At 42.3% G+C, this 19370-nt stretch overlaps 1 protein-coding gene across 1 annotated transcript in view; it reads right to left on the bottom strand.

Moving 5' to 3' along the window:
- The window catches only part of LOC308291838 (dedicator of cytokinesis protein 3-like), a gene marked incomplete at both ends in the record, with an annotated part of 140294 nt that overhangs the window by 18152 nt on the left and 102772 nt on the right, over positions 1–19370 (bottom strand). Inside the window, 12 exons of the mRNA XM_080733969.1 lie at positions 4558–4662; positions 5921–6007; positions 10423–10571; positions 10958–11051; positions 11132–11192; positions 11654–11749; positions 12296–12322; positions 13721–13806; positions 14964–15112; positions 16250–16308; positions 17643–17743; positions 18749–18824. Of these exons, the coding sequence (XP_080590095.1) occupies positions 4558–4662; positions 5921–6007; positions 10423–10571; positions 10958–11051; positions 11132–11192; positions 11654–11749; positions 12296–12322; positions 13721–13806; positions 14964–15112; positions 16250–16308; positions 17643–17743; positions 18749–18824 (1090 nt within the window). The remainder of the gene's footprint in view (positions 1–4557; positions 4663–5920; positions 6008–10422; positions 10572–10957; positions 11052–11131; positions 11193–11653; positions 11750–12295; positions 12323–13720; positions 13807–14963; positions 15113–16249; positions 16309–17642; positions 17744–18748; positions 18825–19370) is intronic.

Genomic DNA, 19370 nt, shown 5'->3' with positions numbered 1-19370 from the left:
TCCCATCTTTCAAACACGGCAGCCATGTTTGTTTAAATTTGAAGAAAACATAAAGGCTGCTATCTCATGAATGCCTGAACGGATTTCCAAGCATATGTTTTTTTTTTGTCTGTGAACGGCGTGCACACAAAAACGAACAACCTGTTAGGATCTGTAAAGACTTGCTCTGAACAACACACTGGAGTTCTAATGTGCGTCTATTACTTATATTCCTTCAATGGCACAGATGTCACACAAAGCTTGGCCAATCCACAAAAGCCAATGACAAAATAAAGACTCACGCCGGCAAGCTCACCGCTGCCCTGTTGGCTGCTCTAGGCAGAATGTTCCCAGATTCCTCCTGGTGTCTTAAAGCTGGAACTACACCTCCTGAATCTATGTTAACACATGTTGTTACCATAGGCGGAGTTTCCCCTTTGCCCTGAGGGGGGCAGGCTTGCGCAGCAACATGTCAACCCCTCACACAGTCCAACTACTACTGTACGTCTTATTCATCATATTCATATTGGCGGGGTTCCCTATCCTGAGCAACTTCCTCCACTCCCTCTAGGGGTATACCGAGGTGTTCCCAGGTCAGTGTAGAGATATAATCCCTCCATCTGGTCTTCGGTCTGCCATGGGTTCGCCAATATGAATACTATGAATAAGACATGCAGTAGTAGATGGATGGCGTGAGGGGTTGACATGTTGCTGCGCAAGCATGCCCCCCTCAGGGCAAAGGTGAAACTCTGCCTATGGAAACAACGTGTTACAATAGATTCAGGAGGTGTAGTTCCAGCTTTAAGACACCGGGAGGAATCTGGGAATGTTCTGCCTCGAGCAGCCAACAGGGAATGCATAACAAATGTGTTACAATAGATTCAGGAGGTATAGTTCATTACTGTCCCTTTGTTTCATCATTGGCTTTTGTGGCTTGGCCAAGCTTTGTGTGACGTCTGTGCCACTGAAGCAATATAAGTGATAGGACTCCAGTGTGTTGTTCAGAGCAAGTCTTTACAGATCCTAACACGTTGACAGAGTGAGAAATGTTCCGCTGGACGGTAAATCTGAATGGAGGACCAGGATGGTTTTGTCTTGTTGCTGCTGCGGTGCAGTACGAGGTGTACGCCTTTATTATGTTGTGTTATGGCAACAGGAATACTCATGTGATGAATACCCATGTTTTCAACACAGTGTCTTTATGCTGGAGAAAGTTGACAACCGTGAGAATTGGAGAATTTGAAGAAAGCAATGGGATGGTCCAAATGCAAATGTGTAAGGGCCACACAGCTGTGACGATAGAATATATTGTCTACGTCTGGGGAGGGTTTCCTTACAGCAACATCCTTTATGCATTTGACGTTGACACCCACAGCTGGTTCCTACCCACGGTGTCAGGGACCGTTCCAGAGGGGAGGTGCTACCATTCAGCCTGTGTCTTGGGGAAGGTCATGTATGTCCATGGAGGATGGACCCAGGATGATAGGTGGACTAATGACATCTACAAGTTGGACACCTCCGAGATGATCTGGTCTTTAATTAACACCAGAGGAACTCCTCCACCTTCCACATCACATCACTCTGCCACCATCTTCGGGACAAAGATGTTTGTATTTGGAGGGAAAGGGGACGAGTCGGATGACCGCTACCTCACCGTCAGAGTGTTTGACACTGAGATAAACTGCTGGCTGAACACGCCGTCTGCCGGGCCGCTTCCCGGAACACCCTGGGGTCGTTTTGCATTTACCTACAATGGAGAGCTGTACATATCTGGTGACACCTATACATTTAGTTATCTGTGGAATCTCAACCCAGAGACCTTCTCCTGGACGAAGGTTGAGCTCAAGGGCAGGGAACCAGGACATGGCAGTGTCCTCTGGTGCATGGTGGGAGATAGCATCGTCCTACTTGGGGGACACCTCACGTCTGGGCAGTCTGGTTTCCAGGCTATCAATAACCTGCACATCCTAGACTTAAGTCCTAGCCTGAAGACACTGTGCAAGCTGGCAGTTATTCAGTACGGACTGGAGGAGTCAGACCTCCCCCAAGACATCATGTGGGAACTGAGAGCCATGACTGTTCTCTGCCTCCCCAACCCTGGCACTACGCTCTCCTCCTGGCCTCCTACCATGTAAACTCATTGACTGCTATATCACGAGTTTCCCGAGTTATTCCCGTTGTTTGACGCCGTCACGCCAGAGTTTCCCGAGTTAGGTCAGTTTTTGCATTAAAACAATCGAAATTGCATGTTTGACCCCCATACCAACCCCATCTTTCAAACATGGCAGCCACGTTTGTTTACATTTGAAGAAAACCTAATGGCTGCTATCTTGTGAATGCCTCAATGGATTTCCAAGCGGATTTTTTTGTTTGAAAGCTGTGAACGGCATGCACACAGGTGGTGCGTGATCTGTGCATGGGCGTGCATGATCCGTGCACAATGGATTAGATGGCAGTATATGGAGAAGGGGCAGTTTAGCCTGAAAATTTCATTTTTTTTTAAAGGGCAGTGTTCGTGTTAACTACCTCTCCTCTATACTACTCTATGCTCCTGGGATTCGAAACGCAATCGAGGATATTTGGACCCAACCAAATGGCCCAGAGACCCGAAATGGCACCGGGTGTGATTGGATCCGGTCCGAAACGGAGCCAAATTAAATTGGATCCAACACTAACATGGAGCCGGGGAAAATGGACCCGATCTGGCCGGGTTTTTGGTCCGAACTGTGCCTGATGCTATATTTCGCGTATTTTTCACCATTACTTTGCGACTGGTTGTAGACAGAGCGCACCTTGCTCGCTTCTCCGAGAGACGAGAGCTACAGCAGAGGGTTGTGCGCGAGCGTCATGCAGGACAGTTACGTTTTCAGTCCAGTCAACAAACATCCACAACAAAGTGATCTTAGCTTGGTCTTTTCTAGGATCTCCTTTTAGTAGACCTTGTACCAGTGAACTGTACCGTCATGAAACTGTACCTTTTCCTATGCAAACTTCTAATAAAACTTATGTTTTACAGGCTATGGTGACGTTCTTTCTGGCAAAAGAAGAACACGATTGACTGTCATTCATAATGGTTGGATATAACCCTGTAGATTTTGAGTCCATATGATTTACAGTCAAAGAGAATTGGAGAGAAACAGACATGCTGCAAGAGCACCCGCTTTTTGGAAGCAAGACGATTTAATATCAATTTAAAATCGGATCACTTCATTTGAGTTGATCCGTTGGGTATTTTGCCAGCTTCGATGAGTCCACCATGTTAGATTTTGTCCAACTTGAAGTCTTCCTGGCTATGAGCCTGACAAACTGAGAAAATCAATTGATTTTCTCTTTTGCTTTGATACTTACTGTATTGTTATTCATGGCTTTGGTGAAATCATTTACTATGAAAATACATTGATTTGCCAAACATTCTTTTGGACAGAGTACAGTACTTTGTCTATTTAACAGCGAGGCTTTTGCATAATTATCATCACTGTTAGTTTTGGAATACATCCAAAACGTACTTCTCAGGAAATAAATAAATAAGAACCTTTGTTAATGGATCCAACGTAGAGATTGTTTAGTCACAAGCTCATGTTAATACTTATATTTTTCATTGGTTCAATATTTATACAAACCCAAAGACATTTTCTAAATACATATGAAAAATAGCTGATCTACAACCTCACAACGAAACATTGAGTGACGATATGGGATGCACCAGTGTGCCTGACACCTGACAACAATTTGGAGTGTATTAGAGAGATACACAGAGAATTCTACACGCGTAGAGTGAGCTTGGACGTGCGTGCTTGGACCCAGCCAGGCTGTAACTTGTCAACATCAGCTCCAAACCCTGGTTCTGTCTCTTGGAGATAACGTGACCTTGTCTACTGCTGCTGAGAGCATGCGGTCGGGAGGCCCTGGAGAACGCACAGTCAGCACAACCACACCACTCACCCCACTCCTTATACCAGCGTTGAAGGAGACGTGCAGAGGTGGCCAAGTGACTTGGTGAGACTGTATGTTAAAGGAGCTATAGTCAACTTTTTCTTGAAAAACGGATGCTAAAATAAAAATAATGTTTTGAAAATATTTTAGAAAAAAAAATAAGCTTCATATGTGTTTCAATTTTCAATTTCGAAACATTATTTTTATTTTAGCATCCGTTTTCCAAGAAAAAGTTGACTATAGCTCCTTTAAGCAGTGAAGATTTTTACATAAAATTTAGATTTAGTTTTAGTATAGGGCTCTATTTTTGCTCATGTCTTACCCTGTATCCCTATTATTTTTTTCTCCGTTTTTTTTCAATTTTTTATTTTTACTATTTTGAAAAACATTTCTGAATATTTCAAATAGCTGAACTACAATCTCACAACATGTCGATGTAGATACGGCTTTTTGAGGGCAAAGAAGTTTAGGGACAAAATATAGCTGATATAGTCTTTTGAATAAAATTCCATTTAGTTTCATTCATCTGAAATGTTTTAGTTTTTGTCTAGCAACACCATACAATTTTAGTCTAATACATCTACAGTTGATTTAGTAAAATAAAATGTATTTTGGCCAGTAGATGTAGCTGTGTGTGAGTTTTACCCTGAGGAAGAATGGAAACTTCCTGCCGTAGAAGCCCATCCTGAAGAACTCTGGTTCAATCCTCTGCTGTTCAATGATGTTGTCATAGTAGGCTGCCTCCATTTTCTGAAACACACACACACACACACACACACACACACACACACACACACACACACACACACACACACACACACACACACACACACACACACACACACACACACACACACACACACACACACACACACACATTTTTCGCGGCGTCGCTACGCGGCGCCAAATGTCTCCTGACTTTGTGCTCCCCCTACTGGGGACAGAGTTAGGCGCCAGTGCCACACTATGCTAGGCGGCTAGGCTAGCGGTTTTCAGGTGAAGTTGAGGGACATAGTATAGCTAAATGAGGCATTAAAAATGACAAATTCCTATCGTATATCTTAATTACAACGAAATGAAGTTGACATGTTTTTTTTTAAAGGGCAACAGTTGTATAATCGCAATATTACACTCGAGGGTCTGCATTATCGCAGTTATTTGGCCCTTCAGTCCTGCCAACTGAACTCGCCTGTCGACTGTCGGTCCAAATAACTGCGATAATGCACACCCTCTCGTGTAATATTGCTTAAATAATAAATTATAAAGGTGTGTAAAAACTAAATATAGAATTTGCCACGGATAAGGCCAAGTCTTTGCCACGGACACATGTGTGGACATGATGATGACACCTGTTGTATGTAATCTGGCGTATGACATAAAATCTGTCAATAAAAGGGTAGGGACAGGAACAGGAAGCGTCAGGGGCGTCACACCAAATTCTGGGCCCTGGGTACAAGGATTCACTGCGGGGCCCCTGTGCTTTAACTATTGAAAAATAGCAGATATACAAGCACACAGCGCGGCACCGAGTGCCGTGCTGCGAGCTTGTAGATCTGCTATTTTTGAAAAATCATGAAAATCTTTGAATATATTTCAAATCCTTCTGAGGTTTTTTGAAAGACCTATGTCAGTGGAGCTCAAACCTTTTCATGTGAAGGACCCCCAAAATGGTATGTATTTGGCCACGGAACCCCATCTCAAAATATTGAGTTCCAGGGACCCCCCCCCCCCCCCCCCCAGAAGCAAAATTTGAGTTACAAATGTTCGCTTAACAAATACATATATTCAAAGATTTGCACACATTTTCACGACTTTTCAAAAATAGCAGATCTACAAGCTCGCAGCGCGGCACTCGGTGCCGCGCTGTGAGCTTGTATATCTGCTATTTTTCAATAGCTAAAGTATAAAATAATTAAGGCCCCTCCACCACCTTGGGCCCTAGTAACTCAGTCCCACTTTCCTACCCCTTGTGACGCCCCTGGGAAGCATTGCGGCACAGTACACTCACCCGGATCCAGCTGAGGCTCTGGTAATCATATAAGGTCTCGTATTGGAAGGCCAGCTCTCTGCACAGTGAGATTCCATACTCCCAACACTGCAAACAATGACATAGGGAGCAGTTATGGAAGAAGCTCTACACAGTTTATGGCATTTCATAATTTCAAGACAAAAGAATAGTAAGTGAGGTGGGGACATTTTGAGTCTTCAGAGACAGCCAGGCCATCCACACAGCCTGCGCGACGTGTTGCATGCTTGCTGATCGTCTATTTTCTGCAAACACATTTTTGTATGGCTGTGGTGGCTGAATTTATAGATTGCAGAATATATGAATTATTGTGTTTGTCGGCCTTCCATTCAATTTCATTCAATATCTAGTCAGCCACTTTTCACACCAATGTAACTAATCGAACTCTAATTCTTATTCTAACTCGATCGCAGCTGTCGATCTGACAGCTGACTCCCCCATTCTTACTCTTATACACGCTGTCGCAAATCTGTACTTCAGTATCTATTTGTACGGTATGTTGCCCTTATCTTTGGCACATATCGTTATACAGTAAGACCCTTTAGACTAGCATCTCTCATTTAGTGCCACCCTATCACCACTAGAGGGCGCCCAGTGGCCATAGAATAATAGAGATATGCTGGTAATGCATGCCCAAGCCCTGGAGCCATGACTTGCCAGAACACTTTCCTTTGTGCATGTACAGGAAGAGAATGAAGTTAGCTTGAAGTTAGCTATTGGCTACCAAGCATTTTAGAAGATCTATTTTCGGCAATTTAGCCACGATTAAACCTTGCACACCTCATGCATGGGAAAAAAACAGAGAAGAATGAGCTCTAAAAAATCCAATGCAATCCTGGATTGCATTGGAGTGGATTTGTGCAGTTTGTTCACAGCTTTCAAACAAAAAAATCCGATTGGAAATCCGTTCAGGCATTCTTGAGATAATAGCCATTATGTTTTACATGTTATGTAAACAAAAATGGCTGCCCTGTATGTTAGATGGGGTTGTATGGGGTTGGAACATGCAAAATCGCGATTGAAATCATGTTCACTAGATTTGATGGGGTCCAAAAAAAAAAAAAAAATATCCCGAACTAGTTCGGGATAGGCACTCTGGGATGCGATAATAATCCCGAACTAGTTCGGGATAGGCACTCAATGAGTTAAAGGAGTAGTTCACCCCCCAAATTACTTTTTTTCTGTTGATTACTCACACCATGGAGACTTGAGTTCAATGATATGTTTTGTTTTTTGTTGCATTCCAAAGACAAAAATGTGATTATAGTAAATTTACCCCCCATTGATTCCGGATGGGGACCCAAATGCATTGGGGTCAACAACATGACCTTGTTGTACACTGCAGGCAACACGGCTGCAGCAGCAGGTTTTTTAATCGGCTGTAGTTTTTAACCCAGGGTTCCCACACATTTTTAACAATTAATTTCCAAAACTTTTCCAGAATATTTAACCCAATTTCCAGGACTACATGACAATAATTCAGCTCAAAAACAAGTCGCTTACTCCTATGCGCAATGCCCAAAGACAGGTAGTGTATGCCAGTGGTTCTCAACCTTTTCAGGCGGTGACCCCTGAAATAATCATATTTTAACTGGGGACCATCCCCCCACCATGACGAGCACTAAGAGTTGAGGAATTTTGTATAACACGTTTCCAATGTGAAAATAGCAGATCTACATGCTCATAACGCGAGGCGTTATGAGCAAGTAGATCGGCTATTTTCACAATTTCTGCCTCTAATATTTGACAATTTGGCCAATGTTCAATTTGTCATTTCAGAGGTATTAACAAAATCAATAACCAAAGACAATGCATAGGTATTTTTTTCCAGGACCTTCCAGGACCCTTGATCAATTCCAAAACTTTTCCAGTACTGGAAAAATATTTTTCTAATTTCAAAATATTTCCAGGAATTTCATGACCGTGGGAACCCTGTTAACCTAGTCTCGCGTAGCCAGACAACTATTCCACAATCTCCGAACGATATATAGAGTCTGGAACGGCAGCTCCCGAACGGCGAGTATCAGAAGTAGCCAGTGCTGCACTGAACTGTAGTCCCACTGGAAACATAACAGAAACATAATAGCTCAGACAAAGTCATTCGAGCGGCCTATTCTTGTTATGGGTGTATAGTTTAAGAAAACGTTTGAAAACATCATGGAGGTAACACCAATAACACAGAGAAAGACGAAATAACGCACCCAGAAATATTGAAAGGAGACTTAACGCTTCCAGTAGCCAGTAGGACATGTTATTGCTACTGCACCAAGGGAGCGGTTGCGTCACATCCGCTTTATCTCGCACTCATCGTTTCTATTTCCGTTTGCCAGACTGTATGCCGGGAGCATTTGCCCAAATCGCGGAGGCAACAGTCTGGCCTCGCGAGACTACTGTTAACCTGACCAAAATCAGCATAGGCGGTTTAGCAGTGCAGTGGTGTTGTTTTGAAGAGGTGGCGATGGCGGAAGGGAAGAAGTGATGACAACCAGTAAAACAGCGCAGCCATTACTCACTCCTCCCCCCCTCCCTCCCCCCATGCACGCACACACGCACGCACGCACGCACGCACACACACACACACACACACACACACACACCCCGTCCAGAGGCCACACTCCTCCCAGAAGCGCAGGCTTGTCAAGTAATTACATTTGGTAGATGGATAACAACTGGGAGAGGAGTGATTCAGGGGCTGAGGCTAATCACATTTCCGCAGACATCTGATCCTTGTGTGAGCATCTGTCTGTTTGTGGTACAAAACGGATGCAGGCTGCACATCTGAATTTATACTGTTTGTTTCAGTGCAGAGAGCTCCATCGTTGGGTATGCCATGCACCTGGTTTCTACTTTGAAGTAGAGCCAGATATATCGGTCATTATTGGACTTTCTTTGGACAAAATACATTTCTTTGGACGTAATTATGCAGCCGGCGTGAGGAGATTTTTACCTGGCTTCGTTTCGGGTTCAACATATTTTTTGTCAGAAAATAAGGGGTGTTTTAAATGAATCTATCATGGTTAAAACGGTGTTTGAAGTTACAATGGGTGTGTATGAGGAGGGGCCCTGGAGGAGGAGGGCCTGATAACATTTTTTATCAAATGTCTAAATACTGAATGAAGCAAATTAAAAACTGTCCTGGGTGTTCCCAAAAGCCTGGTTAGACGATAAAATGACCAAAAACGTTTTTGAAAGTGAAATATCCCTTTAAGCTTGGCTATGGCTGTCTAAATGCTGTGTTCAGACTACTAGGTTGTGCTTGGTTATGTTTTGTTGTGTTTGGTTAGTGTCCCAGTGAATGCTCTTAAGGCTTGTGAAAACAACACAGGAAGCTGGCTAATGCAGAGAATTAGTTTTTCTTTGTTTAAGGAAACAGAGCAGGAATGGGAAAACCTATAGTAATACTAAGGAATACAGTACAGACAATGACTCATTTGTGTGTGTATACAGTATATGCCTGACTCCTTTGGACAATTAGGTCAATGACTCTCGACACCTTTACACACTTGCAGTGTTGATTTCGCAGACTAAAACTATGACGAAAAATGTTTGTCGACTGCGTTTCTTTCACTGACGAAAACTAAATAAAAACCAAGCTGTGATGACTAAAACTAGGACTATATTGACAATTTCGTCAACAAAAACGGGAGGGAGGGACTAGTGGAGAAGAGTCATTTTATGTTTTGTTGCTCTTCAGGTGTTGTGTGCTGAAAATAGCCGATCTACAAGCTCACAACGCGTCGCAGCGCAACGCGTGAGCTTGTAGATCTGCTATTTTCAGCACAAAACCAAGTGTAAAATCAGTCATTACGTTGGCATCAAGGCCTGCCAAAATACATTTCAGTTGACTAAATCAACTGTAGATTTAGTCACCTAAAATCTTATATTTAGTCGACTAAAATTAGACTAAAACTAATACTTTTCAGGTGACTAAATTATGACTAAAACTAAATGACATTTTATTCAAAAGACTATGACTAAAACTAAATCTAAATTTGCTGTCAAAAACAACACTGCACACTTGACCGTGACATTGCTGATATACATTCTTACCTGCACACTTCTGGAACTGACGCACATTGATAAGCTCATGTACCTGTATTTGTTTCTTGCTATATTTTGAATTACATTATTAATTCCTCTCTTACCTATTGTGTCCATTACATATCACTGCTTGTACTAGAAAGTGACAAATAAAACCTCCTTAATTCTTGATTGTGGAGGAGGGACCATTACTTTGACAGTTATAATGCACATCTCTGACCACTGGACTCAATGCTATGCCATAGTCTATTAGCATCAATTACTGTAGCTGTCAATTAGTTTAATTAGCTGCTGCAGCCGCTGGAAGAAATGCACTTGCCAGTGGTGGAAAGTAACATTTACTCAAACCTGCCTTTACTTTTATTCTACCTATATGGGCGGATTCTGCCAATGCATTTCAATGGGAATGGAGTGGTGGTTAAATTAGTGTAGTATGTACTTGCCTTGCCCTTGTTGAAGTAGTGCAGGATCTTGCGGCTGAGGTTCTCCTTGCGCTGCCACTCGGTCTGGGCAGGGTAGTGCAGGAAGTCCCTGAGAGGCCGGTCCTCCCACTGCAGCAGCTCCCAGTACAGCAGCAGCGTGAAGGCCGCCTCTGAGGAGGGGGGGTTAAAAAAGACAAAAGGTCAAACATCTGAAGTACTCTTCTTGGGCATTCATCTGCCAACGGTATAAAATACACAGATATAAAAAGCTAGATGCCTCATTCGCCTCTGCAGTTCATTGGAGCGATGTGTAACAATTGTAGTCCGGACTTCCTGGAAAAACCAAGGGACTGCTGCCAGTCAAGTGACTACTGGCCAATCACAACGCGTCTTTTCTGTGACTTATCAATCCATCCATTTCCAGATGTTGACCCGCCCCCACCTGCCTCTGATTGGCCTAGCAACTTCCGTAAGTGTGACGTACGCCTCAATTCGCGATTTAAATCAAAATTGTTCCAGCCCTATTAGTTACAGTATGACAGTTAGTGAGTGTTACCTGTGAAGTCTTCGGCTTGCAGGTGCAGGTCACACAGCTTGTGGATGTAACGGATGTACATGTCCTCCTTGTTGATCTCAGACTTGTAGAAGTTCTGTGGTTGAAACAAAATGTTACAGTCCAACCCCATGTGTGGACAAAGACAACGTTTACTTCAATGAATGTTTGTCTCACCATGAGGTGGCTGGATCCACCAATCTTCTTGTTCTCCAACTCATCTCCTTTCATACAATCTCTGAACAGAGAAAACAATAACATGTGCAATTCACGTGAATCCTGCTAAAATAATTGATATTATCTGAGGGCCATATATCAAATGTATCCAATATGACAATACCCAGTCCAGTCGAGCTATCAAACATTCTTATTTCCACTGTGTTTCAATGGTGTAATAAAAAACACTACTTCCAGTGTAAATCATATTGATTTTTAGTATGATAATATTCAATTGACACCATGTCCGAGGCACTGGATAGGTTAAATTATATAATTAACCAAGTCATTTTTGATTGTACATAAAATTAATGTTCCAGATAAATGCTCTGTTTTTGAAAATTCTATTTGTTGTTTAGCCTGTTCTTTTTCTGTTGTTTGTTTTGGAATCACTGATATCTATCTAATCTCCAGTAGTGAAAATAAAATAGATAAATAAAATAGATGAATAAAACAGATAAATAAAATAGCACAGGGCTGTACCTGTAATCTAGTAATCGCTCCATGAGCCGCGTTACTGACGTGACAAACGATCGTCCCGTTTCTCTCCACGTTTCTTGTTCGATCTTCTCCAGCAAGCTACGAAGGGAAACAATTAAGTAAAAGGTAAATATCACTTGAAGAGAGTAATAAATATCAGCAGATATTGTTGTTTGTCCAAAGCAATGTTACTTTTCAGGAAAAAAAAAAAAAGAAAAAAAATGTATCCAATGTAGTTAGGCTTTTTGTCACAATCTCTTTTCATAGACAGACTTAATCACTTCCACTATGAAAATATTTAAATTATAGCGGAAATAGACGGTCTTGCACGACAAAGGTGATCATTCATGTACAGGGGATACCACCCAAAAGCAGAGATATTAGGGGTGGGACAATTTACTTACATCCCGATTCAATACAATCTCTATACCCAGGGTGCCGATTCTTAAATTGCGATTGTTTCAACTCAATATAAAGATTTTTTGCCAAATTACTTTCCTTTTCTTATGCTAGAACATTTTATAAACAACATAAACCATTACATTTTTTTTTTATATTTGAGTGAATCGAGTGCATTTTCCCACCCCTAGCAGATACAATATAAAAGAGGATTCTTTTTTGGCTGTGGAAAGTCATATGTCTCACCTGGGGTAAGGGCCAAACAGCTGTGTCCTGAGGGGGGAAGAAACAGACACGAGAGGATGTTTAGTTAAAAAGCATGCGTTCAGCTTCAGCAGCAGACTCTATCTGAAGTGACAGTGACCTTAATGGCTGCACTAATTAGCTGTACTTTATTAATCCCCTTTGGGGAAATGTGTCCGCTGCAGTTTGACCTATCCTAGCTACTTACTGTAGGAGCAGTGAGCAGCCACTGTGCAGGCAGCGCACAGGGACCGACACTGGTTTGTAGGGGTGTAAAGCAGTGTTCTTCAACAGGGGGTCCGGGACCCCTAAGGGGTCCTCAGAGTTACTACAGGGAGTCCTTAAAATCTTTGTGTGATAGAAACGTTTTTCTCCTTTTTTATATTAACCACTTGAACCCTAGCATCCATATTCTGAGAACTTTAGCCCAAAATAGTAGATCAGGGTTGGTGTAGAAGGGAAAAAGAGCAGACTAAGTACATAGGGAAAGGTCAAGTTTATTAAAGGAGTAGTTCACCACTTTTCAACCTGTCTTCATATAATAGGTCCTCACTAATGTTCATGATAAAATATCAAAAAAAAAATTCTACTCAGTCCAAGTCTCCTAGAGAGAGAGCTGTGGGAAGTACAGAATCCATCGTCTTGTGACATCATCATTTTCCAAAAACAAAATTAATCAATATTTTTGAAAAAAATATTTAATGTAATTGTATTTTATTATCGCGAGAACAATGACTTCCACTTTAAAATTGCAACTTTTCAGGAATAGAAAGCCTGCAGTTTCTATAAGCTGGATTGGCAATCGAGGATGTCACAAGACGATGGGTTTCTGGCCTGCCCACAGCCCTCCTCTGAAGAAAAAAAAAAAAAAGAAAATCTATTTTTGAGTGAGGACCAATTATACTGTATGAACATAGGTTGAAAAGTGGTGGAGTGCCCCTTTAAGTACAATTTTGAGGTATTTACACTTTACTTTAATATTTCCAACTTCCAATACTTTTACTTCTACTCCACTACATCTCGGATCCAAATATTGTACTTTTACTCCACAACATTTATTAGAAATCTTTAGTTACTTAGTATTATTATTACAAAACATACTGTACATTAACCACTTGAGCCCTATATACATTTCGATCTACAAGCTCACAATGCGCTGCAATGCAACACATTGCAAGATTGTAGATCTGCTATTTTCAAAATATTTTTTTTATACATTTCTACATTCTGCACAATGAGTACTTTCTACTTTTGGTACTATAAGTACATTTTGATGCCAACTTTTACTCAAGTATTTGAGCATTTCTATATTGAAGTATTGATACTTTCACTTAAATGTGAGTACTTTCTTTCTACCACTGAACACTAGTTTGTAATGCCAGGCTCTATGCTCAAGGGCCCCCCCTGTTGGGGGGGTTGGGTGCTTACAGCAGACTGAAGAGCTCTCTGTGGTTGTCATCTCCTTTCCCATCAGACACCATGCTGTCCAGCTTGTCCATCAGCTCCGCTTCCACCTACACACAGACGCACGCACGCGCGCGCGCGCGCGCACGCACGCACGCACGCACACACACACACACACACACACACACACACACACACACACACACACACACACACACACACACACACACACACACACACACACACACACACACACACACACACACGTTGGTAAATCATGGGTGCGTTGTGTGGGAGAAATTTGGATCCTTATCTGTGCACCATTTTCTTTTTTACAGAATGATGTCTCACAAGATGTATGATTCATTATTTACATCAGAGCTTCTCAAACAGTGGGCGAGGACCCCAGGTGGGGTCGCAGGAAGGTGGCCGTGGGGTCTCACATTGACAATTGAAAATAATTTGTTAAACTATTCAAGACAACATGACGTTAGTCATTTCTTTTCCCCCCTTTTCTTTTTGAGTGTTCTGGCAACAAATAGGATAGACCGTATATGCTTCCATTTACAAATGTGACAAGAAATTCTTTTCCATACATTTTAAACCACATTTCAAATACCAGCAGAAATCACATCATTGTAAATGTGTTTTCTTTTCTTTTCTTTTTTTTATCCCACGATTTTGCAACCCATTTTCACCCAGTGCCAATTGCCTATGTAATCCTGGGCTCTGCTCTCCCTCTGCTGCGCCTGGGGAGACAACGGACTGACATCATGCTTCCTTCAATGCATGAGTAGTCCAAGTTGTTTCTTTTCACCTGACAGGGGGGATGGACGTAGCGTGTGGAAGGAACACCTTATTCCAACCAGTTCCTTTCCCCTCCATCAGGCGCCCCGGCTGGCCAGGGGGAGGCATAAATGTGTTTTCTAATTAAATGTTCCCTTTCAACGGATACCACTGAGGGCCCTATTATGATCCAGGTCTTATGCCTTATGCCTTAACTTCTTTACCTTTTTTTCACTATTTTGAAAAACATTTTTAAATACTTCAAATGCTGATCTACATCTGCACGTTGTGAACTTGCAGATCAGCTATTTGAAATATTTAAAAAACTAAAACAAAATAGTAAAAAAAGGCAAAGAAGTTAAGGCATAAGGCATAAGACCTGGATCATAATAGGGCCCTAAATGTCTTAAATATGCTTTATTTCAACTCTGATACTGCACGGCTGTGATTTTAGCTCCAGAATGACAGAGACGCGGCGGACCTGTTTGAAGTTGCCGTTCTTCCTCTGCTCCCAGTCCATCATGTCATGGAAGATGGGGATCATGATGTTCCTGACCTCCGTCTGAGGGACCAGCGTGACACCCAGGAACGGACCCATCATCCCAGGGATGAAGTGAGGCTTGTTCTCCCCTGGATGGATCACACAGTATACACACACCTTCATTATTAACCATAGTAGAACTAGCATCGCTATTATGATCATAATAGGTGACACATTCTGTGAAAAATAATAAGCGGATCTACGAGCTCACAATGCATCACGGTGCGCATTACACATTATAGCCCTTATCAATTCAGAGTGCGCACCCTTCAAAGTGTGGCCCTAGCTAGGGTATGTAGTGTGCTGCCCTGTGGAGTGCATGAGTCTTCAACAGGGGGTCCGGGACCCCTAGGGGGTCCTCCAAATCTTTCAGTGATAGAAACCTTTCCCTTTTATTTAATCACTTGAACCCTAGTGTCCATATTCTGAGAACTTTAGCCAAGAATAGCCAATCTACAAGCTCACAACGCCTTGCAGCAAAGAGGTTTGGTGTAGAGGGGAAAAAGAGCACACTAAGTACAGAGTAAAAGGTCAAGTTTATTAAGTATTGATGGTACAAGTGGTTAAATATCTGATAACAAAAATTGACATGAATCCAAAATACACTGATGATTGTACTGTCAAACAATGAAACTAAATGGAATATATGAAAAGGTTGTTTCATCTCAACTAAGGGGTCCTTAGACTGAAAATGTTGATGTAGAGCATACGTTTTCGCCTGTGAAATGGGACAGCACTGCTGAGCAGCACTGCTGAGTGCGGAGCGGAGCAGAGCGATTCCGAGTGGAAACAAGCGAAGTGGAACGGCGGCCATTACTATTTCCGCTGTATTTTAAACTTTCTTAAACACGTGGCATATTTTTAAATAGGCTCTGTCATGATTAATTCAGCATAATTGACCACATAAAGTATTATGAAGTTTAAACAACTAAATACAATCCTAAAACAACTTACAAGTAAATTCCATGCCACAAAAAACAAGTTTGAGGGCTTTTTTGGGCCCAAATGTTTCATACGATGGAACATTTTAATGGTGGTTTGACTCAAGGTGGCGTGTTGCATTGTAGAACTCCGTTATCCAGCGTTATACCCGCACTTCGTAGTGTGTGTGTGTGTGTGTGTGTGTGTGTGTGTGTGTGTGTGTGTGTGTGTGTGTGTGTGTGTGTGTGTGTGTGTGTGTGTGTGTGTGCTTGTGTGCGTGCGTGCACAGAGAAGGATGATCTCACCTAGTTTCTGCCACATGTTAAACAGCTCATAGGCCATCATTACCCTCATGCCTCCATACCTGCAAAGAAAACACATCATTACCCTCATGAAAACATCATTACCCTCATGAAAACATCATTACCCTCATGTCTCCATACCTGTAAAGAAAACAAAAGGCAACTTTTCACTAGGCAGAGTACATTTTAATCCTGGCATTTAGGTAGCTATCACACTGTAAAATCCTCACTGTTAATTTTACTTTTTTTTAACAAAAAAACTTTTTTTTTTTGTATATATATTTTTATCCCACGTTTTTTGCAACCCATTTTCTCATCCAGTGCCAACTACCTAACTTGTAGACCTGGTTTCCGCTCTCCCCCTGCTGCGCCAGGGGAATTGGGGAGCACCTGGCTGGCTAGGGGGAGTATAGAAACCAGGACGACTGCATGTTTTTGTGAGGGCATCTACCCTAGGAGACACAGGGAGAACATGCAATCTCCACACAGAAAGGCCCTATCGCCAACCCCACATAGGGTGTGGGCGCTGATGATGCGGAGAGAGGAACACGCCCCCAGCGCCCACAGCTTCCCCCGGCGGGAATCGAACCCAGGACCTTCTAGATGTGAGGCGAAATGCTAACCACTGCGCCACCGTGCCCCCTCAAAAAAGAAAAAAAAATCACCTTTGACTTTCCTATGTAAAAGCAGTGGGCCGCTATTGAACGCAACCGTAATGGGGGTACAGTGTCTTTCTCAAGGGCACTCTGCAGAGATCAAACCACTGCTATGCCTGAGCGGCGAGCGGAGCGATCCAGAAAGTTATTTACTCAACCGGCCAAATTCAGCTCACTACTTCAGAGCCTTTCAGAGTGCAAACAAATGAACCGTCAGCATTAGTTTATGCAGGACATGGGAGTCAAGTCGCTGCAAGCTGTAGTCAGATGTCAGTCAGCTCTGTTCTCATTCCTCACTCTCATATCAGCTGGTCATTACGTCACACTATCTTACTCCGATCAAAGCGCTCACTCAGTAAGAAGGTCCCTTTAAATACGGCTCGCTGTCTTTGCTTATGCTTGGTTCTGCTGCCTTAGAACCATTCGCTGCTAGCTGCTGCCCTCCTCCACCCCAGCCTCCACCTTGCACGATCAGTCTGGCTAAGCTCAATACTGTGATTGTCCGATCAAGTTGTCTGTCTGATTAAGTTCATGTCATGCATTGTGAAGCTCAAATTCTGACTGTCTTATTTCATGTCATGTATTGCGTGTCTGCTATTGTCTCCCTATGGGGGGTATTGTTGGGTTCCCTGATTTATTATTAAATGGTTAAATCTGCTTTTGTATATTCCATTTTGCAATAAATGGTAAATGACTTGACGTGAATGTTTCTGACTAAACAAGATTAATGGAGGACGTACTTGTCAAGGACCTTCTTCCTCTTAGCTTGGCTCAGAGGTTCCAGCTGCAGACTGGGCTGGTTGATGTACAACACCGTGAGACTGAAGAACGAGTTCCACACCTGGCCACGCAACGCACGCACGCACACACACACACACACACACGCATGCGAACACATACGCATGCACACAAACACATAACATGCACACACACACACACACATACATAGAAAACCAGCCATTTAAAGTAACTAACTACACATACTCATACTGTACCACTGCATCCAAGTGGCAAATATTGTACATTTTACTCTACTACATTTACCTGTCAGCTGTAGTTAGTGTTTACTTTGCAGATTTAAATATTTCTTCCCCCTAAAAACAGCCCATCTACTGTATTTTCAAATAGCCTAACTATAAAATAGGGCTTGATAATACTGCCCTATAAAAGCCAAAGTGCAGTAACTACGTTTTTGGACACACCAACTTGTGTATTCCAAAGGTCAAATTAGCCTTCATGATATTGGGGGATAAACAATTTCCTCAAGAAAAGATATACAATCAGTGTAATATCACTTATATGCCTTTATCCCATTGGGCTGACCAGTTGAAACACCTTTAACCCCATTTTTCTGTTCGATTTTTGTTCGTTTTTTGTTCGTAGTTATTGCACTCGTAGGGCAGAATAGTCCAATAACATATACTGTAATATGTACAGTACATGATTTTAAAATGGGCATTCTGCATAATGAGTACTTGTTACTACTGCTACTTCAAGTGGGGGTTTTTTTTGTTTGTTTTTTACTATAACATATAAATGTATTTTAAACCAGGTATACGTAGGATAGGCATTCATAAGCTTCTTTAGCTCCAGCCTATTCCTTCTGATCACCTTGAAAAATGATTATGCTTTTGTGGATTTATGACTTGTATAAATGTATGTGAGTTGATCAAACAAACTAAACTTTGTTCTGGAGATTTCGAAGGCAGGACATTTACTTGTAACAGAGTTTACACTGTGGTATTGATACTTTTACTAAATATGAGTGCTTCCACTGAAGGAAGCTGATAAGACCAGGTGGTGTATACAGTAAGTACAGTACAGTATAATAATCATTCACACCCACCTTGAAGTCAAAGTCTGCCTCAGAGAAGTTCTTGTGCAGCGCCGGAGAGAGAAACTGCGTGGTCACCACGATGATGCTGCAGGAAACACAGCCAGTTTATATAATGTACCATACAATAGTGTCCAAATAAAAATAGATCCCAAACGAAAAACGAAAGCCACTGTACGCAACTATTTGGGACATAGCTGGTGTCTGTACTTCTCAAACTTTCTTGGCTTCGGCCTTGGCTCAAAATCTTTTCGGATGGGGGTCCACGGCCGAATACATATCAATTTACAACCCGTTCTCACCCCTACTGCGTCTCACCCTTGACGCTGTGTCATGTCCCCACGGTGTCAGTTTGAAACGCGCTGGGATAGCTTTCAGCATCTAGCTGAGACGTGCAGAGAGAGTGTTATGCGCATGCGCCGACACATGTTGACTTGAATATTTTGCTCCCTGGGTGGGAAGCGAACCCCGGCCTTGGTTATAGTGGGCAATTTGGGGGTCCATGACATGAAAATCCAAACCACTGGTTGACCACTTAAACTCCAGCATCCTTATTGTGGAGAACACTTTCACAGAAAATAGCAGATTGATAAAATATGCCTTGCAGTTTTTTCTGCGAAATAACAGCTTTCCC

Source organism: Nannobrachium achirus (genome assembly GCF_963921795.1).
Source record: "Nannobrachium achirus genome assembly, chromosome: 9".
NCBI classification, from domain to species: domain Eukaryota; kingdom Metazoa; phylum Chordata; class Actinopteri; order Myctophiformes; family Myctophidae; genus Nannobrachium; species Nannobrachium achirus.
The sequence above is the reverse complement of the archived record's forward strand: the minus strand, read 5'-3'. Positions and strand labels throughout refer to the sequence as shown.